Below are 23,068 nucleotides of genomic sequence, written 5' to 3'. Positions count from 1 at the left end.
TCATATTTTCATATTCAGTTCAGACCTTTATTTTGAAATAGAGATAAACATGGAAAAATTTTAAGATTTGTAGACAACCAATTTGTTTTCATGCCAAGAGTTCAAAATATAACATACAGTAGAGGGCTGCATTGGGATTGAGTCCCGCCGGGTCCCGCGGGACCCAACGTAAATCTTGCGGGAGCGGGCGGTTTGAATTTTGCTGCGGGCGGGAATGGGCGGCTAAAAATAACACAGCGGGAATCGGCGGGATAGGGAGGTTGCCTAACGACATGATGGAGAAGATGTCAATAGATGATGTAGAAAAGAACCTCAAACGAGGTATTTACAGCACAAAAGCTAAGCAAGGAAAGTCTGACATTTGGAGAAGTTTCTCAATTGTTTTGGTAGGCAAAATCATGCGATATAACGTTATGTGTATCCACATATTGCACAGCTGGCAAATACATAGCTACTTGATCATACCTCACCAAAACGCTCAGCACTCCCTGCAGGTCAAGTTGACTGTTTGGTGTTTTTGACAAACAATACATAGAAGTTTAGTGAGTGGAAATGGATTGTTTCTAAATGTCCGTTTGCTATTTTGTGTTCACATTACGTTCTGTTGAAGCATGTTTTTTCAGGTTTCCTTTCAGTCGGTCACGTTCGACGTACGTCGGAACTGACCGACGAATTGGGATCTGTTTTTTGTTTCTCAATCTGTTTTTCTGTTTTCTGTTTTGCAAAGCAGTCTATTTTTATGTGCAAAGTTTTTGATAAAAACGAAATTATATTTGAATGTGTTTGTCTTTTTTTTTTTACATGCAGGCCAGGGAAACGAAACAAACAACCCCATGAATCTCTTTAATAATATCAATACAAATACGTGTTTTTTTTTTTCCTGCGGGACGGGAGAAGACACAAAATCAATGCATCTCCATTATTGTGCGGGAATAAATTCTCAGAGTTTTGCGGGTGTGGGCTGGAGTGGACATACATATTGCGGGAGCGGGCGGGAGTGTAACACATACGTTGCGGGAGCGGGCGGTAATGGTCAGAAATTCGGCGGGTGCGGGCGGGAGCGGGATGAAGAAAACAGTCCCGCGCAGGGCTCTAACATACAGTGAATTGTTTTTATAAAAAGTTCTGGAAATTTTTTAAATAAAAAGGGAAAAATTATATAGATTTGCCATTTGAGATGCAGCAGTGAGCTATAATGCACATGCTCTTTTATATTTATTAGAGGTTGAATTCAAATCAAATACTGATAAACTGCCTATATACTTCTGAATAGGATGTCTACTTCATAAAATGTATGAAAATTATGAAAAAAATATATGGTTCAGATCACTCAAACCATATGGAAATGGAGGCGCCCTTACATGGTTAGTAATGGAGCTTGGATGTCATCTAGAGGAAAAGTTTGGTACTGCGCCCAAACAAAGTCTTACTGAAAGCTAATTTTCTGATATATCAACCTAAACCTTTGAACTTTGAATATGAACAACTTGTTCATATTTCTGGCTTTGATTGTCTTGTAGTTTTAGAGTAAAACATTTTTTGTAAAATACATATTATTATTAATATATATAAAATATATACATTTACATTTACATTTATGCATTTGGCAGACGCTTTTATCCAAAGCGACTTACAGTGCCCTTATTACAGGGACAATCCCCCTGGAACAACATGGAGTAAAGTGTCTTGCTCAAGGACACACTGGTGGTGACCACTGGGATCGAACCTGCAACCTTCTGCAATCAGTTCCATGGTTTAACCCACTGGACCACCATCTCACATTATATTTTTACATTTTCTATTTTTCTATTTTACTTTCATAATTTATTTGACTTCTACAATAATCTGCCAAGTGTCTTCTTTAAAACAAGACCAACCTTAAGTCTATATTCCAAAGCATGCTTGAATTACAGCCATTTAAAGGAAATTTATGTAAGATTGTGGCCAAAACTGGTACTGCAATCACTTTCAAATTACTGTAGAGCAGTGTATCCCCTCTCCCCTCACCCCTGACTTGAGGTTTCCAGATAGGCTGCAGGATCCAGCAGGAACGTAGGCTGCTACAAGGAGCTTCCAATGGCAAGTGACGAGTCCTACACAGCAAGTTTTTTTTTTCATTGTCACAACGTTTTACTGATTCATAACGAGGTCTTTTAGGTTTCGTAAAGTTTTATTTTTTATCCAAAAAGTTTGTAGCTGCAGCTGTGGTAACTAGAGCAGAGCTGGCAACCCGGATGCCGAAATACTACTGACTTCATGATTGGTAGAAATGTGGAGGGTGGCGCTTCAGGCCAAAACACAACATGTCAACATCAACATCAGTTGAGGGCTGCAACTTCACTTTTAAATGACAATATCCTGGCCGGACTACTGTTGTCAGTGATATAAGTATTTGAAATTAACATGATTTCTTAATGTCTAGTGACATATCAGGGCGATTTTATGATTAATTGAAATACATTTCTTACATACAGTTCCTTTAAGTTTGTATAGTGCATTTTCATGTCTATGCGAAAAAAGGAGTGGCAGTTATTTAAACCTGTTTTTCTCAAAATTCCGTTCCTAAAAATCATAGCGATCAGCCGACTTTAGACAACCATGACTTTTGTTTCAGACAAGCCTTGAAAGAAATGAAAATATATTTGAAAAGGGCTTGATTTTTCACTAAAAAGGGCACTAAATTTTTCAACTAAACATCAAAATAAATCTAATTAATAAACTAAATTAACCATTTAAACTAAATTACTGATCTAATTATTGATCTAAAGCCCACAGTGTCACTGTATGATAATTGAAATGAACTGATGACATCAGCGTTTTTTCCAGAATGGCTATACAGCTGAATAAAATAATGCTGCATTATTTTCCTGTTTAACACTGTAAAGCTGCTTTGAAACAATCTACATTGTTAAAAGCGCTATATAGATAAAGTTGACTTGACTTGACTTGGCCCCAGCTTTCATATGATATCAAAAGCTGTAAAAGGTAAAATTTTACCATGTGTTGGGTTTTCGTAGATCACATCACATTTAAACATTATAAATAAAACATATTGTTTATGACAGATGTATAAACCTGAAGAACATTTTCAATTAAAAATGATTTCTATAAGCAACTTTCACAATAAATGTATGTAAGCAGCTCACACACTGTGTTAAGAATACTGCTTTACAACCACTATACTGAGTGAGCAAGATAAAGGGGACTATAGTGAGAAAACTCACTAGAAAGATACAAAGCAAACATATACAATTCTGGAAAGTATGTATACGGCATATACATTTAGAAATGAAACAGAATGTTCGGATGACTTTATCCATTTTTGCTTTGTCTTTTTATTCTCTGTCATTTTCTGGGGACACCTTAGAACCTTCTGGAGGACCCCTGGGGGTCTCCGTACCCCTGTTTGAAAACCCCTGCTCTAGGGCCCTCCTCTCAAAAGTCCCACTTCAAGAGATCAGCGATGCAGATTCATCAGATTTTCATCAGATTTTATAGTCTGCACCTTCCCTCTATGCCGGGTGTATGAGTGCTCTCGTCCTAAATTGTGTCTGGTTCAGCTTCACACTAGGGCAGGCGTGTTTCGGTGTGGCATAGTGGGTACTCGTTCCTCAAAGTGTCGTCACCGCCGCAGTGCGAGGAAACAAGGGTTACAGTCACTACCCAATATGTTTTTGCTGTATTCGTTGGATATTATTACATTTTCACTTTAATGTAATGCTTTGATGGTTGGTGACATATCCTATCCTTGAACCAGGGTAAAAACGGCAATTTATTGCTAAATTAAGTTTTTGATGTAAAAAAATATATAAAATACAATTACATTATAAGTGATACTTAATGAATAATAATAAAAAATTAAAAAACAATTAATGACATTGAAAATTGGTTAGACAAAAGTTTTAGAGAATCTTTGTCAACATAATCTGGAAGTCACGTTGAGTAAGGAGGAAAAAGTGTGAAGGTTCACTGAGTTCATAGTCACCTGGGGGCAATATTAATCATATTCCTTTCTCATGGCTGGAATAATAGAGCTGACACTCCGCTCGTATACTGTAACCCATGACTAAACAACACCTCACCCTCTTCAAGCTCTGTTAGCTGGACTCTGAAGCAGAACCTCAAACATTTTTGTCTGTTTCATATTTCTCCTCCACCAGTGATATTGTGGACAGGATTGCAGTTGACGTTGTTCATGTAATTTGAGTATGTTTTAAATGCTGACTCTACCTGAGGTCATGATTACAACGGGTGGAAAAAAGTACCTCAACTCACACCTTTGGTGTCTCTTCTCCAAAATAAAAAGTTAAAACACACTGTACAGATCTTATTTTCGCTCTAAAAAAACTGCTTCCAACATCACATGAAAACATGTCAGAATGTAAAAAGAGTATTTTATTACCACAAAAAAACTAAACAAAACATTGCAAGCAAAAATGGATTAATAGATTGTTTAAAAAAAGAAATGCAGTCTATAGATTGTCACGCGGACTACGCAGGAAAAAGGCGAGGATCCAATAGCAAGTGCAACTCAGGTCTTTATATATAGGTACTGACACAGAGTACTAACAAGCATGAAGTCACAGGTAGACGAGAGAATGTCTGAAGCAGGCAGTGGGACCAGGAAGACAGAGACACGGTGAGGCGAGACATGACACAGGGACGCAATGGGAACACAACCAAACATACACACACACATAGAGAATGAGCCAGGGAATCCATGAACCGTGACAGTACCCCTCGCCCTAGGAGCATCTCTTGACGCTCTCAGAGCAACCTACCCGTCGATTGTAATCATCGATAATGAAGTGATCCAGTATGTCCCTCGCAGGAACCCAACTTCTCTCCTCCGGACCGTAACCTTCCCAGTCCACCAAGTACTGGAATCCACGTCCCCTCCGCCTTGAGTCCAGAATACGGTTGACCGAATAAGTTGAGTTCCCCATCTACAAGTTGCGGCGGGGAAGGAACCGGAACAGGCGGATTAATACGGGCATGAAATACGGGTTTTAATTTGGACACATGGAACACGGGGTGAATTCTCACGTACGCGGGAGGCAGTTTGAGGCGGACTGCCACTGGACTAAGGATCTTGGTGACACGGAACGGACCAATAAATTTAGGAACACGTTTATTACAGACGATACGCAGAGGAATATTCTTGGAAGAAAGCCACACCTTTTGACCCACGACGTAGACGGGAGGCTTAGACCGGTGGCGGAACTTCCTGCAACACAGAACTAGACACAGACGGACGGGCAGACACAAGACAAGAGGCATAACACTGATCGCTCCAGGCAGAGATGGCATTGTGACCCCAGTCAACCCTGACCAACCAGGGATGACCGAGGACGATCAGAACGAGTGGAGTCAGTGATCAGGAAGTTGATGGTCTCAGTGTGGTTGCCAGATGTGATCAGAGTGAGAAAGTCAGTGGAGTGAGTAATGGCTGGAAGAATCTGACCATTAAGGGTGTGAACAGTGATGGGGTGACGGAGAGGTGTAGTTGGAATCTGGAGCTGACTGCCCAATGAAAAGTCCAAGAAGTTACCTTCCGCTCCGGAATCTACCATGGCCTGGCAGCTGTGATACCTGTCTGCCCATTGCAGTCTTACCGGGAGGAGAGTGGTGGACGAGGATTTCCCCAACATGGACCCGCCCGACAGTAACCTCTTCCCTACTGTCGGGCTTGATCTTTTACTGGGCAGTTGTTGAGGAAATGCCCCGTCCCACTGCAGTAAAGGCAGAGTCCTCCTGCTCGCCGACATTCTCTCTCCTCCCGGGAAAGTCAAGCTCTACCCACCTGCATGGGCTCAGGATCGACGGGTGGGCTGACCGTGCACTCTCTGGAACTCTCTTGATGCTCTGAGAGTAGTCTGGGTAATGCACGCTGGTCCCACTGTTGTATGCGCACATCCACGCGCAGCACCAACTCCGTCAGAGCATTGAGACTTGTGGGAAGTTTCAGAGCGTAGATCTCCCTCTGCACACGGTCAGCCAGCCCATGCAGGAAGATGTCCCACTGCGCCTCCTCATTCCACTTACACTCTGCAGCCAGTGTACAAAAGTCAATCATATAGTCAGAGACAGGTCGGTTGTTCTGACGGAGGTCCGCGAGCCTGCGGGCCGCCTTGCGCCCTGCGACCACGCGGTCAAATACCTGTCTCATCTCCTCTGAGAGTGCAGGGAACGAGGAACAGCATGGATGTTGATTTTCCCACACCGCCTTTCCCCACAGAGCAGCGCGTCCCGATAGCAGGTTCAACACCAGTGTCATCTTGACTCCTCTGTAGCGAATGTCCGTGGCTGCAATGAGAAAAACACAGAGCATCTTGTAAGGAAAGATCTACAGAGATTGGGCTCTCCCGCATATCTCTCTGGTGTGGGAATGCGCGGCTCATGCTTGTAGGCGGTGTTGACTGGTTCCAGGGAAACGGCGGGTGGGGCTGGCGCAGTGAGTGATGTCAGCTAGTGTACTTGGGTGGTGAGCTCGGACACCTGTGTCACTAACGCCTGTACCGCCCGTGTGGTAGCGAGTACCTGTTCATCCTGTAGGTCCATACGCTGTTGAGTATTGGAAAGATATTCCTGTAACTCCGCTGTTCTCGCTGGATCCATCTGGGTCGATCATTATGTCACGCAGACAACACAGGAAAAAGGCAAGGATCCAATAGCGAGTGCAACTCAGGTCTTTATTTATAGGTACTGACACAGAGTACTCAGAACAATAACAAGCATGAAGTCCCAGGTGGACGAGAGAATGTCTGAAGCAGGCAGTGGGACCAGGAAGTGGGGCCTCAAGACACAGTGAGGCGAGACGTGACACAGGGACGCAATGGGCAAGGACCAGTCAACGGGAACTCCAGGAAGCAAGTAACGTCCAAACACGGCACCAAGGGACCCGAAATGCTCGCAACGACACCCAGGGAACAACTGCAACGATCGACAAACACAGAATGGAAGTGAGGCATGATATAGGCAGGTGAAATGAGGAACAGCTAGCAGTGATGATGATTGCAGCGATCAGTGACCACGCCTCCAACACAACCAAACACACACACACATAGAGAATGAGCCAGTGAATCCATGAACCGTGACACAGATAATGTGTTTTTTTATAATGTTTTGCATCAAAACCTGGATCTCTTCAGCATCAACAATCAATATTTACCAAACATGAATTGTTCAAAGTTCACCCATAAAATGAAAATGAACAAAATAAATATTTATTTTAGTCATATGTCATTGGAACAACATGGATCAATACGGATCATATTTGTATGAGATATTCCTTTAAAGCAGCACTAGGTAACTTTTCAACCTTTATAAAATATTTTCCAACCTCTTGCGATGAAACATTGACTTACAATAGGTTGAATGACACGTCTGCCATAGCCTGACGGGGTCTGTATCGTTTTTAATCGTACTTTTAAACTTCGGGTTTCGGGTAGTAACCCGAGAACAAAAAGAACTACAAAATTCGACTGCTTTACGGCATATACGTCACTTCCACTTCCTTAAATTCGGACGTGCAAGAAAAACTATCATTTGTTTGCCGAATGTTATAGTCATGGCCGAAGCAGCACAGAAAAATAAGAAAGCAAAAGTTTTGTCGGAGGAAAGCAAAAAGAGGAAACGAGAAAGTGATCGTATTAAAGGCAGGACGAGGATCAACATTGGGCCAGCGTTTGCTCGTTGGCGTGAGCTGAAGGAGGAGGGGCTACATTCTCGCAAGTAAATACATATGATAAGACGTACAAAATCATATTTTAGGATACCTAACATGTCTGTGATATTGGTTTATTTGTCTTGCCTCAAGCTATAATGCAAATCGATTTTTCAAATTTGCAGATTCATCTATGGTAGCTTGATATTATAATATTGATGATATATGGTTATTACCTAACACTCAAACATTGAATTGAAGTATCATATAGATTCTGTAAAACGGTAACCAATAGACTAGGCTACTATAATGACGCTGGCTTGTAAACGTGAGCATCGCGATAATTTGGCGTTTGAAAAAAATAAAACCCATGAAATTATATTCATATGACATGCTGAAACATATGCCACTGTACCTGGGATGAAGACATTTCACACGTGACACAAGCAGAACACCTGCATGTGAACTCCATAGACAGGGGAACTCCTCCTGCAGTGTTCAGGGCTATCATAGTTGTCATGTCAACAAATGCACGTGCGATGCATCCCCTGATGTAGAATGAAAGTTTACGACAGAAGTAGAGGACAATACTGTTTCTCAACTGTAGGGGGACCCCGAGAGCAAAAACTACCTAGTGCTGCTTTAAGTAATATCTAATCCAAAAGTTAATTCTCACATTCAACACAGGTGACTCATATTACAACACAGAGGCATTCAAAATAACTTCCAAAACCCTTCTGACTTAACAGCAATAAATGTCCGTCATTCCAGGAAGCTTTGTTAAGAAGAGATATTTCAAAATGTTTATAAGGCAACACAGATTTCTTCATTACAAAGATGCTTATTCAGTTTATAAATTCTAGTAATTTGCAAATCACAGTAACGCAATATTTGGGTAAGCCAGGGATATGTAGATCTTGTTTGTCTGTTATAACATGGCTTTAACACTAGTCAAGTCAAGTCACCTTTATTTATATAGTGCTTTACACAATACAGGTTGATTCAAAGCAGCTTCACAGTGATAAACAGGAAATTAATAATCAATGATGCAAACAGAGTTCAATTCTGCTGTAAAGCAGCTCTAGTGTCATTATTCAGCTATAGTCATTTCAAAGGCTGACACTAGATGGCATAGGTTGGTCAGGTCAGATGTTCACATTAACACGGACTGGTCACTGACAGATTTGACAGCACTGTAAGCTTAGACGGATAACTTTCACTGGCACAGAATTTGTTCGGTATTCTTCAAGAAAAAAAGACATACCACAAACTGCATTTTATCCTGTGTGTAGAGGATCAATGAAAATGATTACACAGGATGAATAGCCTACACACTTACAATCGGAAAGAAAACACATGAAAGATATACTGCAACTGCTTAAAAGAAAGTTTCTGATTTTAGAAATTGATACATTGATACTGTATATATATATATATATATATATATATATATATATATATATATATATATATATATATACTTTCTTTATATATATATATATATATATATATATATATATATATATATATATATATATATATATATACTTTCTTTATATATATATATATATATATATATATATATATATATATATATATATATATATATATATATATATAGGGTAGAGTGGGGGAAAACGCCCCTCTGGGTTAAAACGCCCCTCGCCCCCACCAGTTTTTCCCAACATAACCACTAGAGGGAGTCAAGATACATTTTCACTGTTGCTATGCACTACGTTTGACAACAGGGATAAACAAATCTCCTTGGAGAAGCTGACACCAGCAACGTATTTGAAGAGAAGAGGATTGCATGATAAGCGCTATAATTTTCAGATATTAGTAAACAAGTGTTTAAGAGAATATTGTTCTGCAGGATATCACAGTGATGTATGATAGATGAAAAGTGAAGTCTGTAGTTTGAGAGGATATGTTATTTATAAGGAATATAATTATATTTTTAAAAAAAATTTTTTTTAACATAGCTTGTGGGGTAAAACGTCCCCCAGAGGGCATAGTTTCTCTCTATCATAATTACTATAATAACATATTTCTGTCTATCAAATCCTTTGTTTTACACTTAATGCAGTATAACTAGACTGGATAAGGTGTGAGGGGTGCCAAAAGTGGCCACATGTAGATTGTTCCAATGAGATTCGAGGGGAATTCATCTGTGAAATGTGCATGGATGAACAGTGAATGGCTAATGAATTAATGTTTATTTATTTATTTATTACAACATATTTGTTTGCATGGCTTAGTTATATGTATAAATATAAATGTTAAAATGGCTGTGAATGGCTAATGAATCAATGTTTATTTATTTATGTATTTATTTATTTATTATAACATATTTGTTTGCATGACTTAGTTATATGTATACATTTACATTTTAAAAATGTGGATATGTTGGACATTCCTCAAAAAAATATATTTATATATAGGTCTATACATGTTGATACATTACTTGCCTTTTACTTTTAGAGATTAAAACTAGTCTGTTAATTTTGCTGTTGATCTATGAAGCAAACTGGTTGGTAAGAAAGGGGGCATTTTACCCCACTGCTGGGGCAAAACGCCCCCTTTGTACAAAAATATTTTCAGTCAAAATACTAATTAATTATGAAGGCTGAGCAATTTTAATATTTGGTGAATAACTCCTGCCATAGTCACTCAAAACTGGGATGGCAATTCTAGTCACATTTATGTTTTGTTTCACTGTAATGTCACATTTTCCTTAAGGGAAATGTGACATTTTTTTCCCATAAGTTCTCATAAGTTTTCCCCCACTCTACCCTATATATATATATATATATATATATATATATATATATATATATATATATATATATATATATATATATATATATATATATATATACATATAAAACATTTGCTTCTTTAAAAAACTCTGCTGAGCAACATGAATGAAGTGAGATTGTGTTTGCCTTCGAGTTTGCTGCTGCTCATTTCCACTAGATGGAGACTTGTGAAACAGAAATTTCAATTCTGCTTCAGTAGCTACATACAATGAATCAACTGCAGTCGTTAAATAAAGCATGAAAAAAAAAATGAATAAAAATATTATTTAAAAAAACATAAATAATTTTTTTATTTTTATCAATATATTGTGAACACGAAATAATGAATGAATTTTAAATTTAGTCTCATGTCTGTAGAAATAAAAATTTAAAGCAGGTCGGTACAATCACCACATGACAATGAAGTTCCGACCTTTGAGTACATTTAGGCCTATTTGGTCAATTGTTATCTCGTTATTGTTGTTTCCTATTATGTTACAAGAGAAATTATGCAGCTTTATGTAAGAGTTCATCTATAGTTATTTAACGGTTAATCGTCGGAAAGAATTCTCTGATTAGATCTGCAAGTTAGTCATTATATTTTAAGACTTTATAATGAGGGAGAACGAAAGATTCGTCAACTCTACTTGATTTGAGCTTATCCTTTAGATCTAGTATATAAGTCTCTGTAAAGGACCAGTTCCACCACAAAATGCATTGGATCAGGTGTGTAGAGGATCAATGAGTATGAATACACAGGATGGATACACTTCCAGTCGGAAAGATAGCACGTGAAAGAAATACTGCTTACAAGCTTTAAAAAAAGTTTCCGCTTTGGGAAATGCGACATTGAAAAAAAGAGCATTTTACCCTGTATTATAGCATAATATAGGCCTATTTTATTTTATTTTCTCTCCTTCATTTTATCATCATTACGATACAATAGGATAGTTAAAAACTGTAACAATTCCACAATCTTATATGAGGCAAACGTACAGTTTCAGTTCAGAGCATTATATTCGATGTTTGAAATTTTAATTGCATTTGATATTCGAATTGGAAACAAAACAACTATAGCCTAGCCTATATATGGCGTATTTTCAGCTGCGCATTTAATTTATGTTGATAATTTAGCATGTAGGCCTACATTAAACATGTATTAAATATTTTATTTGATTTATTTTTAAATAAGAAAATAGCTTGAATCGAAAAATTTGTACAGAGCGAAAAAAGCAATAGAAAAACTAACACGAGGCAAAGCACGCAATTCACACGTTTTTATTTTTGCATATGAGGGGCTTTAAATCGGGGGGTGAAATCCGGACAGGTTGTTATAGCTACCCAATCCACAGGGGTCCCTCCACCCACCCGTAGACAACCTTATATATATAACACAGAAAGCCTTGCATGTCCCAATAACTATTAAAACAGTGAGTGTCCTGAGCAATGCAGTTCAGGCTGACTGAGTGACTATATCATCAGAATTTCGCCCGTGGCAAAAGCCTGTGATTGGGTCCGAATGAAAAGCTGTTCTCAACTATAATATGCTCATGAACGCGCACAGAAGAAGGCTGTAGGATTATCGGAGAGAAATATCGCTCATAATCACCTCGTGTTTTCTTATTGACACACGCGGGCGAGTGTCTATGCGTGTGTGTGTATGTGTGTGTGTGTGTGTGTGCGCGCGTGTGTGTGCGTGCGTGTGTGCGTGCGTGTCTGTTTAAGCCTAACTTTTTAAAGGATGATATATCTTGGATATTTCCTGTTTCTTTTTTGTGGGCTCACGCGTGTCATGGCAAGTTACCCGATATGGTGGTAAGTTTTATTACCTTTTTAACCTTTCTATGTGAAATGCAATAAGTTTGGTAGTCTAGAAAGGGTATAGGCTAAATTACAAGCTTTCAACTTGACAATGATTTGGGGATTGAAAATGTCTATGACGTAAGCCGTAACCGGTGTTGATATGATGTTAGATGACGTACGCGATATCTATCTATCTATCTATCTATCTATCTATCTATCTATCTATCTATCTATCTATCTATCTATCTATCTATCTATCTATCTATCTATCTATCTATCTATCTATCTATCTATCTATCTTCCTGTCTGTCTGTCGTGCACCTGTTAATAGTTAAATTGCTAAAACAACTTTTATCAACATAGACCTATAACAACGCATGTTTAATTTGCTCGTTAAAATGTTCAATTGATTAATTAAAAAGTTGTTACAATTAGTTTTCAACTATTAAAAAGAGTTTTAAAATGTAAAAATTATCTCAGTGATTCAGATGTTGTCTTTGTGTCACTGATAGCTACATTTTCAGGCTGGACGTCAAACTTCTTCAAGAGAAGCGAATTGTCTTTAAATAAAACCCATGTGAGGAATTCATACGTGTAATTTGCCATCGATCAATGCTGTTAATGAAGCTGTTCAATTTGTTTAGTTAATAAGAGATACAACTTTATCTGAATTCATTTAAATTAGGCCAATTGCGTATTCAACCTTGGATTTTAGTTGTTGTATTTTTATGAACATTATTTCATATGGGCTATTGAACGCTTAGTTGTTGTAATTTAAATACAACACTTGTAGTAATAATAAAATAAAAAAGGCAATTGTAGCTGAGGATTTTGGAAAATTATTGATTGTTAAGAATATACAGAATTGCATAATCATTTGAGACTATATTTAAAAGAATATAATAGAAGGTATTTCTCATGAAATTACGTTGTACAAAAAAAGTCATAATTTCATGCCTGGCAGAAACAAAAGGTATTCTCTAGATCTAGTCCACAGATTTCACTCATTGTTTCAGGGAAGCAAGACAATAAAGCAGAGTTTTCTCAGTGGTTGTAAAAGCTGTAATTGAGTTGGTCATTAGTCACTGTCCAGGCCACTCTTTTTTGTTAATTGTTGTCTGTCTGACCCTCTTAAGATTTTAAAAGCTGTGCTTTCCTTCTCAATCACAATGCCAGTTCAGAAAACAGTATCCAGAAACTACTGTTGCTTATTATGACAGCCAACCCCTGTGAAAAAGAAAAACACTTAATTGTATTGAATGTGCACTTGTTGTGCAATTTAATTTTTTTAATTAAATTTTTTTACTGCACTTGCTCATAATATCAATGAAATAAGGTCACATATGTGGACTTAAACAGAGTTAACACAATTCTATATGAGAAAGTGCACTTTGTTATAAAGTCATGAAACGTTTTAATGTAAAGAACATTTGAACTCATTATGTTTTAATAATCTTTTGACATGCTTTAAAGAAGGGCACTTATTTTGTTGTGTTGACTAACATGCTACATGTAAAGCTCTTTCTTATAATGTTAACTGTAATGTAGTTATCAAATAACTTTAGTTAGGCCTATTGGAAATTACATTTATACAAGTTTCAATAGAAATGACTTTAAGGCATATTTCAGTTTACCATAAATTTATCCCAAATCCATTCAACTCTTTTACACTTTAACCGTAATTTTAAAAGACAATAGAAGTACTTATGAAATTACATATATAGGTATATGCAAGTCCTACTAAGTGGCTCAGTTAATTGCATTAAATATACATTTAAATTATAATACATTTTCATTGATTGTAAATAACATATGATTAGGTGTCCGGAAACAGTACATTTCGCACTTAGGTATATTATTTTAAAGTATATTATTTCCATAATACGAACTCTTTTTAAAAGTATGCAAAAGTGTACTTCTTTTTCACAAGGGAACTCAGGGGTGTGTGATATAAGTTCTACACTTACCATCAAGGTATAAAAATGTCTAATGATTGAAGCGTTTGAAACACTGAGGTATAAAGTTATCTAACCATATATACATGTCAAGCTGTACAGAATGTTCGTTGCCTCTGGTATCACCAGTTTCTTGGTAAAATGTAGAGGTATCAGAAAAGTGTTTAGTTTGACCTAGTTCAGTCTATACTGTTTGTTTTATTAGTTATGAATGATACAAAGACTGCTTCTGACTGATGTCCCCATCTCTCTCGGTTAAAACAATCAGCTTTTGACAGAGGTCTGAATAAAATCATTGAAGTTTGTTGGATTTCTTTTTTTATGTAGCCATATTGTTCTTTAAGAAACAAGTGCAATACGTCACAGAGTTTAGGTTTCCCATAACAGAAGGGACATGCGGGAAAACATACTGACATCTCTGGGCCATTTAACTCAGCAGGGAGGCCTGAGGTTCTCCAGCTGAGAGAGTTATGTATGTGATATGATAACCTGCTGCAGGACTGCTCATGTCCATGCATGGGAGACCTTGAAAGTATTGGTTTTGTCATACATAGAGTATACCAGCTGATAACATCTAACCCATGGCTCAGGTATAGAGACCAGGTTCATGGCTTCCTGCTTCTCCTTATGAGATGGTGTTGCCTGACTGCACCCTACACACCACCCCCCACACTCCACCTTAAAAGATAAATACCTGGAGGTGAAAGCTTGCCGCACATTCCTTCGCCCAAACACTTCTCTCTTGATGTCAAAGTCGGCTCTGTGGCCCCGGGGCCTACAAGTAAAGTGGTAATTCAGAGGTGCACTTGCTTGGGCTTGCTGAAATATGCATTAAAACCTAGACTGGATACACTTCAGATGAAAAGTGAGCAAATATATCTAAGACTCCAGAGCAAATGGAAATGTTCATTTCTGTCCCTTTCTCTTTTAATTACCTGGCTTTAAGAGATTTGGGGCAGGTAAAAACGATACTGTTCTACCAGAGTGGAGGGTGGATGTCAGTTGGTCGTGCTTTCGTTTGGGATATTGCAAAAAATATGACAACTTAGCACAAGCGCATAGTTCAAAGAATGCTATGCCACTTACCTGATGCAAATTAGGACAACCGTATAAATGCTCGTGTTGCATTTGATTGATTGATTTGATAAATGCCAGCAATCCAATCTCAGTGCAGTGATACATTATGAATCTGGTTTGCCCAGTGTGCTAAGATACTCCGATCTCTGTTGTGTTCCGTTTTCTTTTCTTACTAAATGATGATCTCAATATCATGAGCTACAACAGATGACCGGGGCAGACACACGCCCAAGACAGCTGAGCACGAGGACATGTCATTGAAACACCTGTTTACATCACTCAGCGGTGGTGACGTCTCAAATTCATCAGCTTCTGGCAAAGTACAATACCAAAGTATGAGGTGGTGATTCTAGCCGTCAACAGAGCCTATTAATTATCACTTTAGTCTTGACTGCAGTATACCTGAGGGCTGTCCACGCTTGATGGAACCCACAAACCATTTGCCAGCTTTAAAAAAAAGAAGATAGTTCTATCTGGATATGATTGGAGGATCCACAATTGAAACTGTCAGTGCATGCACACCTGTGACTTCATATTTTATTCTATAAGTTGCTTGGCAACTTACTGCACAGTTAGCCTAATGATCTAACATTACTCGCAGTCACTTTTCCTTGGTTAAGGAAACGCTTAATCAAGACTTACCTGTGGTGAAAAGATTGTAACAGCCTCTTCTTGCCTTTTTGAAAAAAAAGAAACCTCTCAAGAATATGTCCAGGTCATAATAAAGAAATAAGAAATAATGAAGCTCATTTAAAGCTCTATTTAAAGTGTAAATCTCTTTTTGAAAAACATGATGTACTCATAATGATTTGTTGTGCTATATCATTTATGCTAATTTAAATGAAACATTGTGGATTACAATGTAATATTTTTTTTTAACTTTAATTAAAGTAAAAAAAAAAAATACAGTCGAGAAAAAAAGTACTTACAAAAAAACTCAAAAGTATAATGCATTTATAATAAGAAGAATAGGTGTGGAATGTACTTAATTGTCACAAAAATTATGTCACGTTTGCATTGCAAAACAATGTGAAAAAATTTTAACGTTCCTGAAATAGGCTTAGAAGCTTTTGATTTTGGGGTTAAATTCAACCTGCGGATATTTTTGTGCAATTTATCCTATTATTCTAGTCCTTTGGTAGCCTGACAAACCAGACCCACATCAAGATGTTGGGTCTGGGAACACACCATTGGCAGGGCTCAATCCGAGGGGCAGGATAAACGGTTGTCTTTCAAATTCCCTCTGCACGCAATAGAATAGCGTTACAACCAACCAGAGCAACAAAGAAGGTGAAGCGGAGCTAGTTGATAGATTAAACTTTTGCCGTATCCTGTCGGCAAAACTCTGAACACATCTTCCTTTTTTAAGAATGACTTCAGTGCTGTGCTTTGTTCTTTTCTCAAAGAAAAGCTTAACTCCAAGTCTTCCAGAGTCGCGGCCAAAGCTGATTCGAAAGAATCTGTTCGCCAGCTTCTTTGAGCAGCATGTGGAACCGTCATTATGTTAAGCCCGCCCACCGACTCTATACACAATGTGTATGGCCTGACTTTTTCCAGCTCGCAAGCCAACGGAGAGTTGCTAGACACCCTGGCTGCAAATTATATTTTCTGCCGCTAGGGTGCGTCTAGATTTCTAGGCTAGTCATTTGACGGAGCCAGGATATTTTCATATAGGGGTGGCCAGGCAGGGGCTACATAATTTCAACATAAAAATGAATTTGACAATAAAGAACGTCTCGGTTACGTATGTAACCTTAGTTCCCTAAATAGGGAACGAGACGCTGCGTCACCGCTGCGGGAATGCCTCTGCGTGAATTGCGTCCTGAAGCATGTGTGTAACCAGTCCAATAGCAAGACGGAATGTCATAGGCGGGTGACGTCATAGACCAGGAAACTATAAGGCACCCGTGAACACAAACAGAAACTAGCTTCTGAAAAGCCTGAAGTAAGCGCTTATGGGCATGCAGGGAGTATGGCCGGGTGACGCAGCATCTCATTTCCTATTCAGGGAACTAAGGTTACATACATAACCGAGACGTTCCCTTTCAAGGGAACTCGCACTGCGTCACTGCTGCAGGAACGACAATCCCCACGCATGCTCTGACATTTGTGTTTTTTTCATTTGCTTATAAACACATTAATGGCAAAAGTGTAATTACACTGTATTCAGCACAAACTGGGCTACCATAAAATGTGAGCAACATATATGTACATGCTTGTATATTTGAGAGAAAAATGTTTATGCATGGTTTTGAGAAAACTATTTTTTTTAAATTAAGGCCTCAAAACACAATAGATATGTGTCCACAAGACTTTTGAATAATGGGTGTTGTTGCCAAGAGTTTTTGCTTCAAACTGATGTGAGAATCATTGAGCCTACTCATTCACATAAAACAATACACTGATTTAAAAACATTTTTAAGACAGTTTTTCTTCACAAAACCAGTTTGCGTGGAGGTGTGATATCTAATGAATAATGATGAATATCACCTGAGAGGACAAAAGAACAAAATAGCCCGCATACTGACCTGCATAATGCATAAGGAATGAGCTTCAGGTACCTATGTGAATGAGAACAGCAGGACAAAGGACATTATATTATTATATATATATTATACTTATCTAGTAAATGCATCTTGATTTAAGAATGTTTAAATATTTAGACTAGAAACAAGAAAAAAATTACTAAGAGCATTTTTCTAAATTGTATGTATTCTTTTATTCTTTTATTTTTTTTAAGTAGTCTCATGCTAAAAAATGTAATAATAAATAATTAAAATTAAGATACAATTTATACGAAACGAAATTCACTGTAAAGAAAGCAATTCACTTTCAACAAAAAACAACAATAAAAAAATCACTTTCTACAAAACAAAACTCCAGAATAATTTATTTAGAATGTAGTCAACAAAGGCCTATTATATTTTAAATGATCAAAAGATTTGACTACACTGCAAAAATGCTCTTCTTATTTAGTTGAAAATTGTACTTATCTAGTAAATGCATCTTGATTTAAGAATGTTTAAATATTTAGACACAAACAAGACACAAATTACTAAGAAGATCACTTTTTCAAAAAATATTTTTATGTTTTTGAAAGTAGTCTCATGCTAAAATATTAAATAATAAATCATTAAAATTAAGATACAATTTATACAAAACAAAATTCACTTTAAAGAAAGCTATTCACTTTCTACAAAACAAAAAAAATCACTTTCTACAAAACAAAACTCGATATTAACTCGATAAAACAAACTTTGATATTAAATAAAAAAAACAACATTAGGCTATAATATTTAAACATCAATATGAAGAAAAATACGTTTGACTGGTATTATATTTATAGCATCTGAGCAGACATTTGTGAATAAAAGCTTTATTGCTGTGACACTAGGCTCTTTTACAATAAACACATTATAATCTGTCCAAAACAGGCCAAATAAATCTTGTCTAAACAGTCTTGCGTGTATGACATGCAGCAGGATTCATATTTAAACGGTCTTTGTGCGTTTAATATTCACAGATGCTAACACAATAAACTTAACAGAATAAAGCCTACCTTACAATCAGCCCTGAATACATTGCTTTAAGAAATTAACAGCTTTTCATGAGGAGAATTATAGCTCAACACGTCTCAAAACGATGTAGCTGAAGAAACGTTACAGCACTTCACTTGATGTGTTTGTATGAGTTGATGTGTGGGCGTCGACTCTGGATCGTCAGTATTTGAATCTGAAAGAGCGTGTGCTCCGTGGGCGTGGTCGCATTAGCGGATAATGAAGTGGCTCACGAAATACTGACATCTATCACTTTTCAACTAGATTACATAAACACAGCATATTTGTTTTCGATTTGGTTTACATTGTTTAAAACCTGACATTTCAGAGTTTCTTTAGATATATGTATCATGTTTGTGATACAAGTATTCACTAAGCTAGAGTTCCTTTTCTGAAGACTATCTGAATGAATGTCTATGAGAGAGAGGCTGCAGATCGCATCATGTTTGTTTTCTTTATTTTGCAAAAAGCAAAACATTTTGTTTTTATTGTGACTGTACACAAAAACAATTGAAACTTAACAGATTATAATGATGTATAACACTTGCCTGAATGATAAAAAACGACTTTAGAGTTATATGAGTCTCTTTGGCACTGATAAGAAAAAAAGAGAGCCGATCGCGCCGGCGCGACCGCCGACTCGAGAGGTTTAAGGTTAGAAACTTCTCAGGGACCTCTTCAATTGGCTCAAACGGAGCCACAGACAGGCCCTGTAAAACAATGGCCAAGTCCCTTGCCGGCTCCCTGGTGCGAACCGCCGGTCTAAGTCTCAAAGTGCCATGAAGGAAACGAGTAATAAGCAGGTGTCGCTCCAATGAAACACCACCCAAAGGAGTGTGGTAAGCTGCTAAGTCTGCCACATACACCTTTATTGTGGATGGAGCTAACCCTGTGGCGAATCTCTCCTGCAGGAAGTCCAGCACTGCACCCACTGGGCAGTTAACTGGGTCCCACTGGTGATCCCCACACCATGCAGTGAAAAGTTTCCACTTCAAGGCATAAAGTTTCCTCGTGGAGGGAGCTCTAGACTGTAGAATGGTCTCCACAACCTCAGTTGAGAGACCTGAACTCATGAGCTGGGCCCCCTCAGAGGCCAAGCCTGGGCAAGGGTGCAGGATTGCTCCCCTCGCCTGAGAGAGTAGGTCCCTCCTCATCGGAATCTCTATCAGAGAGCCGTCGAGGAGAGACACTATGTCCAAGAACCATACTCGGGCCGGCCAGAACGGGGCTACTAGCAAAAGACGGGCCCCGTCCCGACACACTCTATCTAGAACTCCCGGAAGCAGAGCGATCAGGGGAAATGCGTACAGAGGCAGTCTCAGCCACTCCTGTACCATAGCATCCAGTCCCAGGGGAGCTGGATGCGTTAGGGAGAACTACAGGAAACAGTGAGCGGTCTCAGATGATCGACCTCCGCTCTGCCGAAGTTCTCCCACAGGAACTCCACCACCTCACTGTGGAGTCTCCATTCCCCGGGCCTCGGCCCCTGTCTTGACAGGATGTCTGCTTCCACATTTAAATACCCTGGGATATAAACTGCCCTGATTGAACGCAGTTTCCCTTGGGCCCACAGGAGGACCTGAAGAGCCAGCTTGTATAGCGGGCACGATATTAACCCCCACTGATGGTTTATATAAGAGACCACCGATGTGTTGTCTGTGTGAACAAACACATGATGGCCCCTGAGTTCCAGCAGGAAGTTTCTCAGGGCCTAAAACACCACCATCATTTCCAGACAATTTATATGCCTGTAGCGATGATGGTCCTGCCATAAGCCCTGGGCCGAACGAACACCCCCCAGCCCGTGAGAGAAGCATCCACCGTTAGAGTGACTCGACGACACATAGCTCCCAACACTGGACCTTGAACCAAGAACCAAGGCTGTTTCCACATCACCAACGCACGAAGGCATCGCCGCGTGACCTTGATAATGCGAAAAGGATTTCCCCTCAGAGAAAACCCCTTAGTCTTGAGCCACCACTGCAACGGTCTCATGTACAACAGGCCGCAAGGAATCACGTTGGACGCTGCTGCCATCAGACCCAACAGTCTCTGATACTGTTTGACAGTGAGCGGCTGGTCTAGCTTCACCCCTTTCACCGCTGAAAGGATTGACCCCACACGAGGCTCTGATAGGCGAGCCCGCATGGTGATCGAATCCCAACTGACCCCCAGATAAGTAGTTCTCTGTGCTGGCAAAAGAACGCTCTTCTTGGAGTTTAGCCTCAGCCCGAAACGATTGAGAATGCGCAGATCTAAAATGGGCCGCAAACCCCCCATCCTTCTTTGGCACGATGAAGTACTGGCTGTAAAACTCTGACTCCCTGCTGGCTAGAAGAACCCTTTCTATAGCCTCTTTTCACAGAAGAGTCTGTACTTCTTGAGTCATAACCAGAGCCTGCTTGGGGCCCACCACTGTGGGCAGAACCCAGTTGAAACTGGGTGGATGACACCTGAATTGAATGGCGTACCCCTTTTTTATAATGTGCAGGACCCAACGTGAAATATTTGGAAGATTCTCCCACTCTGCCAAAAAATCTACTAAGGGTACCAGCCTCTCGAGGCTGGCCTCTGATGTACTCTGCACAGCGCCCTTAAGCGGTGAACCGGCAGGGAATAACTGGCCCGACTGGGCGTGAATCATCTGAGGACGCATTGCAGTGAGGTTAGCGGATCGACCCTGTGAGGGCACCGAAGGGAGACGGGCACCGTATGCTGAGGTGTACACTGTTTGCCTTCGGAGGGGACCCTTGGTGTCAGGACCTTTTTGAAGGTCCTTCTTAGAAATAATAACAGTCCTCAGATCCGTCTTACCCTTTCGAAGGCTGCGCCTGAGGGCGTCGCCCCCCGCCCCACCCCTTCTGTTCTGCTCTGCTTTTGTTGCGCTCGGTGTGAGGAGCTGGTACTCGGCTTCTGCTGCTCCCACACAGCAGCAGCTGGAGTCTGGGGTTTACGTGGAAAGAACTGCTGGAACGCCGCTGCCTGTTTCTTGGACTGCAGAAATCTGTCGGTGACGGTGGTAAAGCCGTCACCAAACAGATCCTCTGGAGACAGCGGCGCATTCCAACAGAAAGCTATTATCCCTCTCCTTAATATCTGTGCGGTTCAGGCATAAATGCCTCTGCATGGCAACTAGGACTGCCATAGAACGGCCCACAGGTCTGGCCGTCTCCTTAGTGGCACAGAGTGCTAAATGAGCTGAAGATTGAAGCTCGCAAACAAGGTCCGCCCCGATCTCCGCACTTTCTCCCAGATCCTTAAGCAGGTCAGCCTGGTATCTTGCACTATAGCCATCGTGTGCAAGCATGCCCACCACTGTTGGCAGAACCCAATTGAAACTGGGTGGACAACACCTGAATTGAATGGCGTATCCCTTTTTTATAATGTGCAGGACCCAACGTGAAATATTTGAAGGATTCTCCCACTCTGCCTGACCCGGCACCAAGTATGCTTTGCCCACCAGCGCTGATGTAGCTCTTAATGGCTTGGTGGGCAATGTCGGGGCTTTAATGAACAATGCCGAATCGGGAGAGAGATGGCTCGCAAGCGCCGCCTCCACCCTCGGACCATAACCATGCTTTCTCAGACCCATAATATCACTGTATGTAGATGTTTGAGGACTGAAAATACGTGATGAAACAGGACGTTTCCATGACCTCGACACTTCGGTGTGGAGGTCGGGAAAGAACGTTAAGCCCTGACGTGGAGGCTGAGCAGAGTACGCAGGAAGAAAACGCTCATCTAATCTGCTTTTAATAGACGGGCATTCGTGTGATTCTTGTGGCCAGTCCAGACTGAGCCTGGTCACCGCTCTGCTCAACACCTCCACAAGCTCCTCACTAGCAGGGGAACAGAGTGATGAGTCGCCGATTCCACCTGCCTCGATACTAACAACATCTAACTCCTCACAGCTAGATAGCTGTTGTATCGATGCCTCCATCGGGGAGGAGGAAACCGCAGCGCGGGCTTCTAAACCCTGAATGGAGGCACTAGATCTGACAGGTAAGGGTAGAGATAAGGCAGAGCCCGTCTCTAACCCCGCTGTCAGATCCATTTGCGAACCCCACGACTGCGATCTCCGCTCTGCCTTGGGTCTGCCTTGGGCAGCAGCGGGACTGGAGCCGCGGGGGAATGCGAGCCGAGGCGCCCTCCTCCAAGAGTGCCCGGCGGGAGCGCAGCGTTCTCAATGGTAAATGCTCACAATTTTCACAG

At 39.9% G+C, this 23,068-nt stretch overlaps 1 protein-coding gene across 1 annotated transcript in view; it reads left to right on the top strand.

The window, feature by feature from the left end:
- Positions 1-12,205: 12,205 nt before the first annotated feature.
- wnt3a (wingless-type MMTV integration site family, member 3A) overlaps positions 12,206-23,068 on the top strand; it is a gene marked incomplete at both ends in the record, with an annotated part of 28,112 nt that continues 17,249 nt past the window's right edge. The window contains one exon of the mRNA XM_079820268.1: positions 12,206-12,279. Coding sequence (XP_079676394.1) covers positions 12,206-12,279 — 74 coding nt within the window. The remainder of the gene's footprint in view (positions 12,280-23,068) is intronic.

The sequence above is a fragment of the Gobio gobio genome (genome assembly GCF_949357685.1).
Source record: "Gobio gobio genome assembly, chromosome: 6".
Taxonomy (NCBI): domain Eukaryota; kingdom Metazoa; phylum Chordata; class Actinopteri; order Cypriniformes; family Gobionidae; genus Gobio; species Gobio gobio.
Note: the sequence above shows the minus strand (reverse complement) of the source record. Positions and strands in the feature narration are given on the sequence as shown.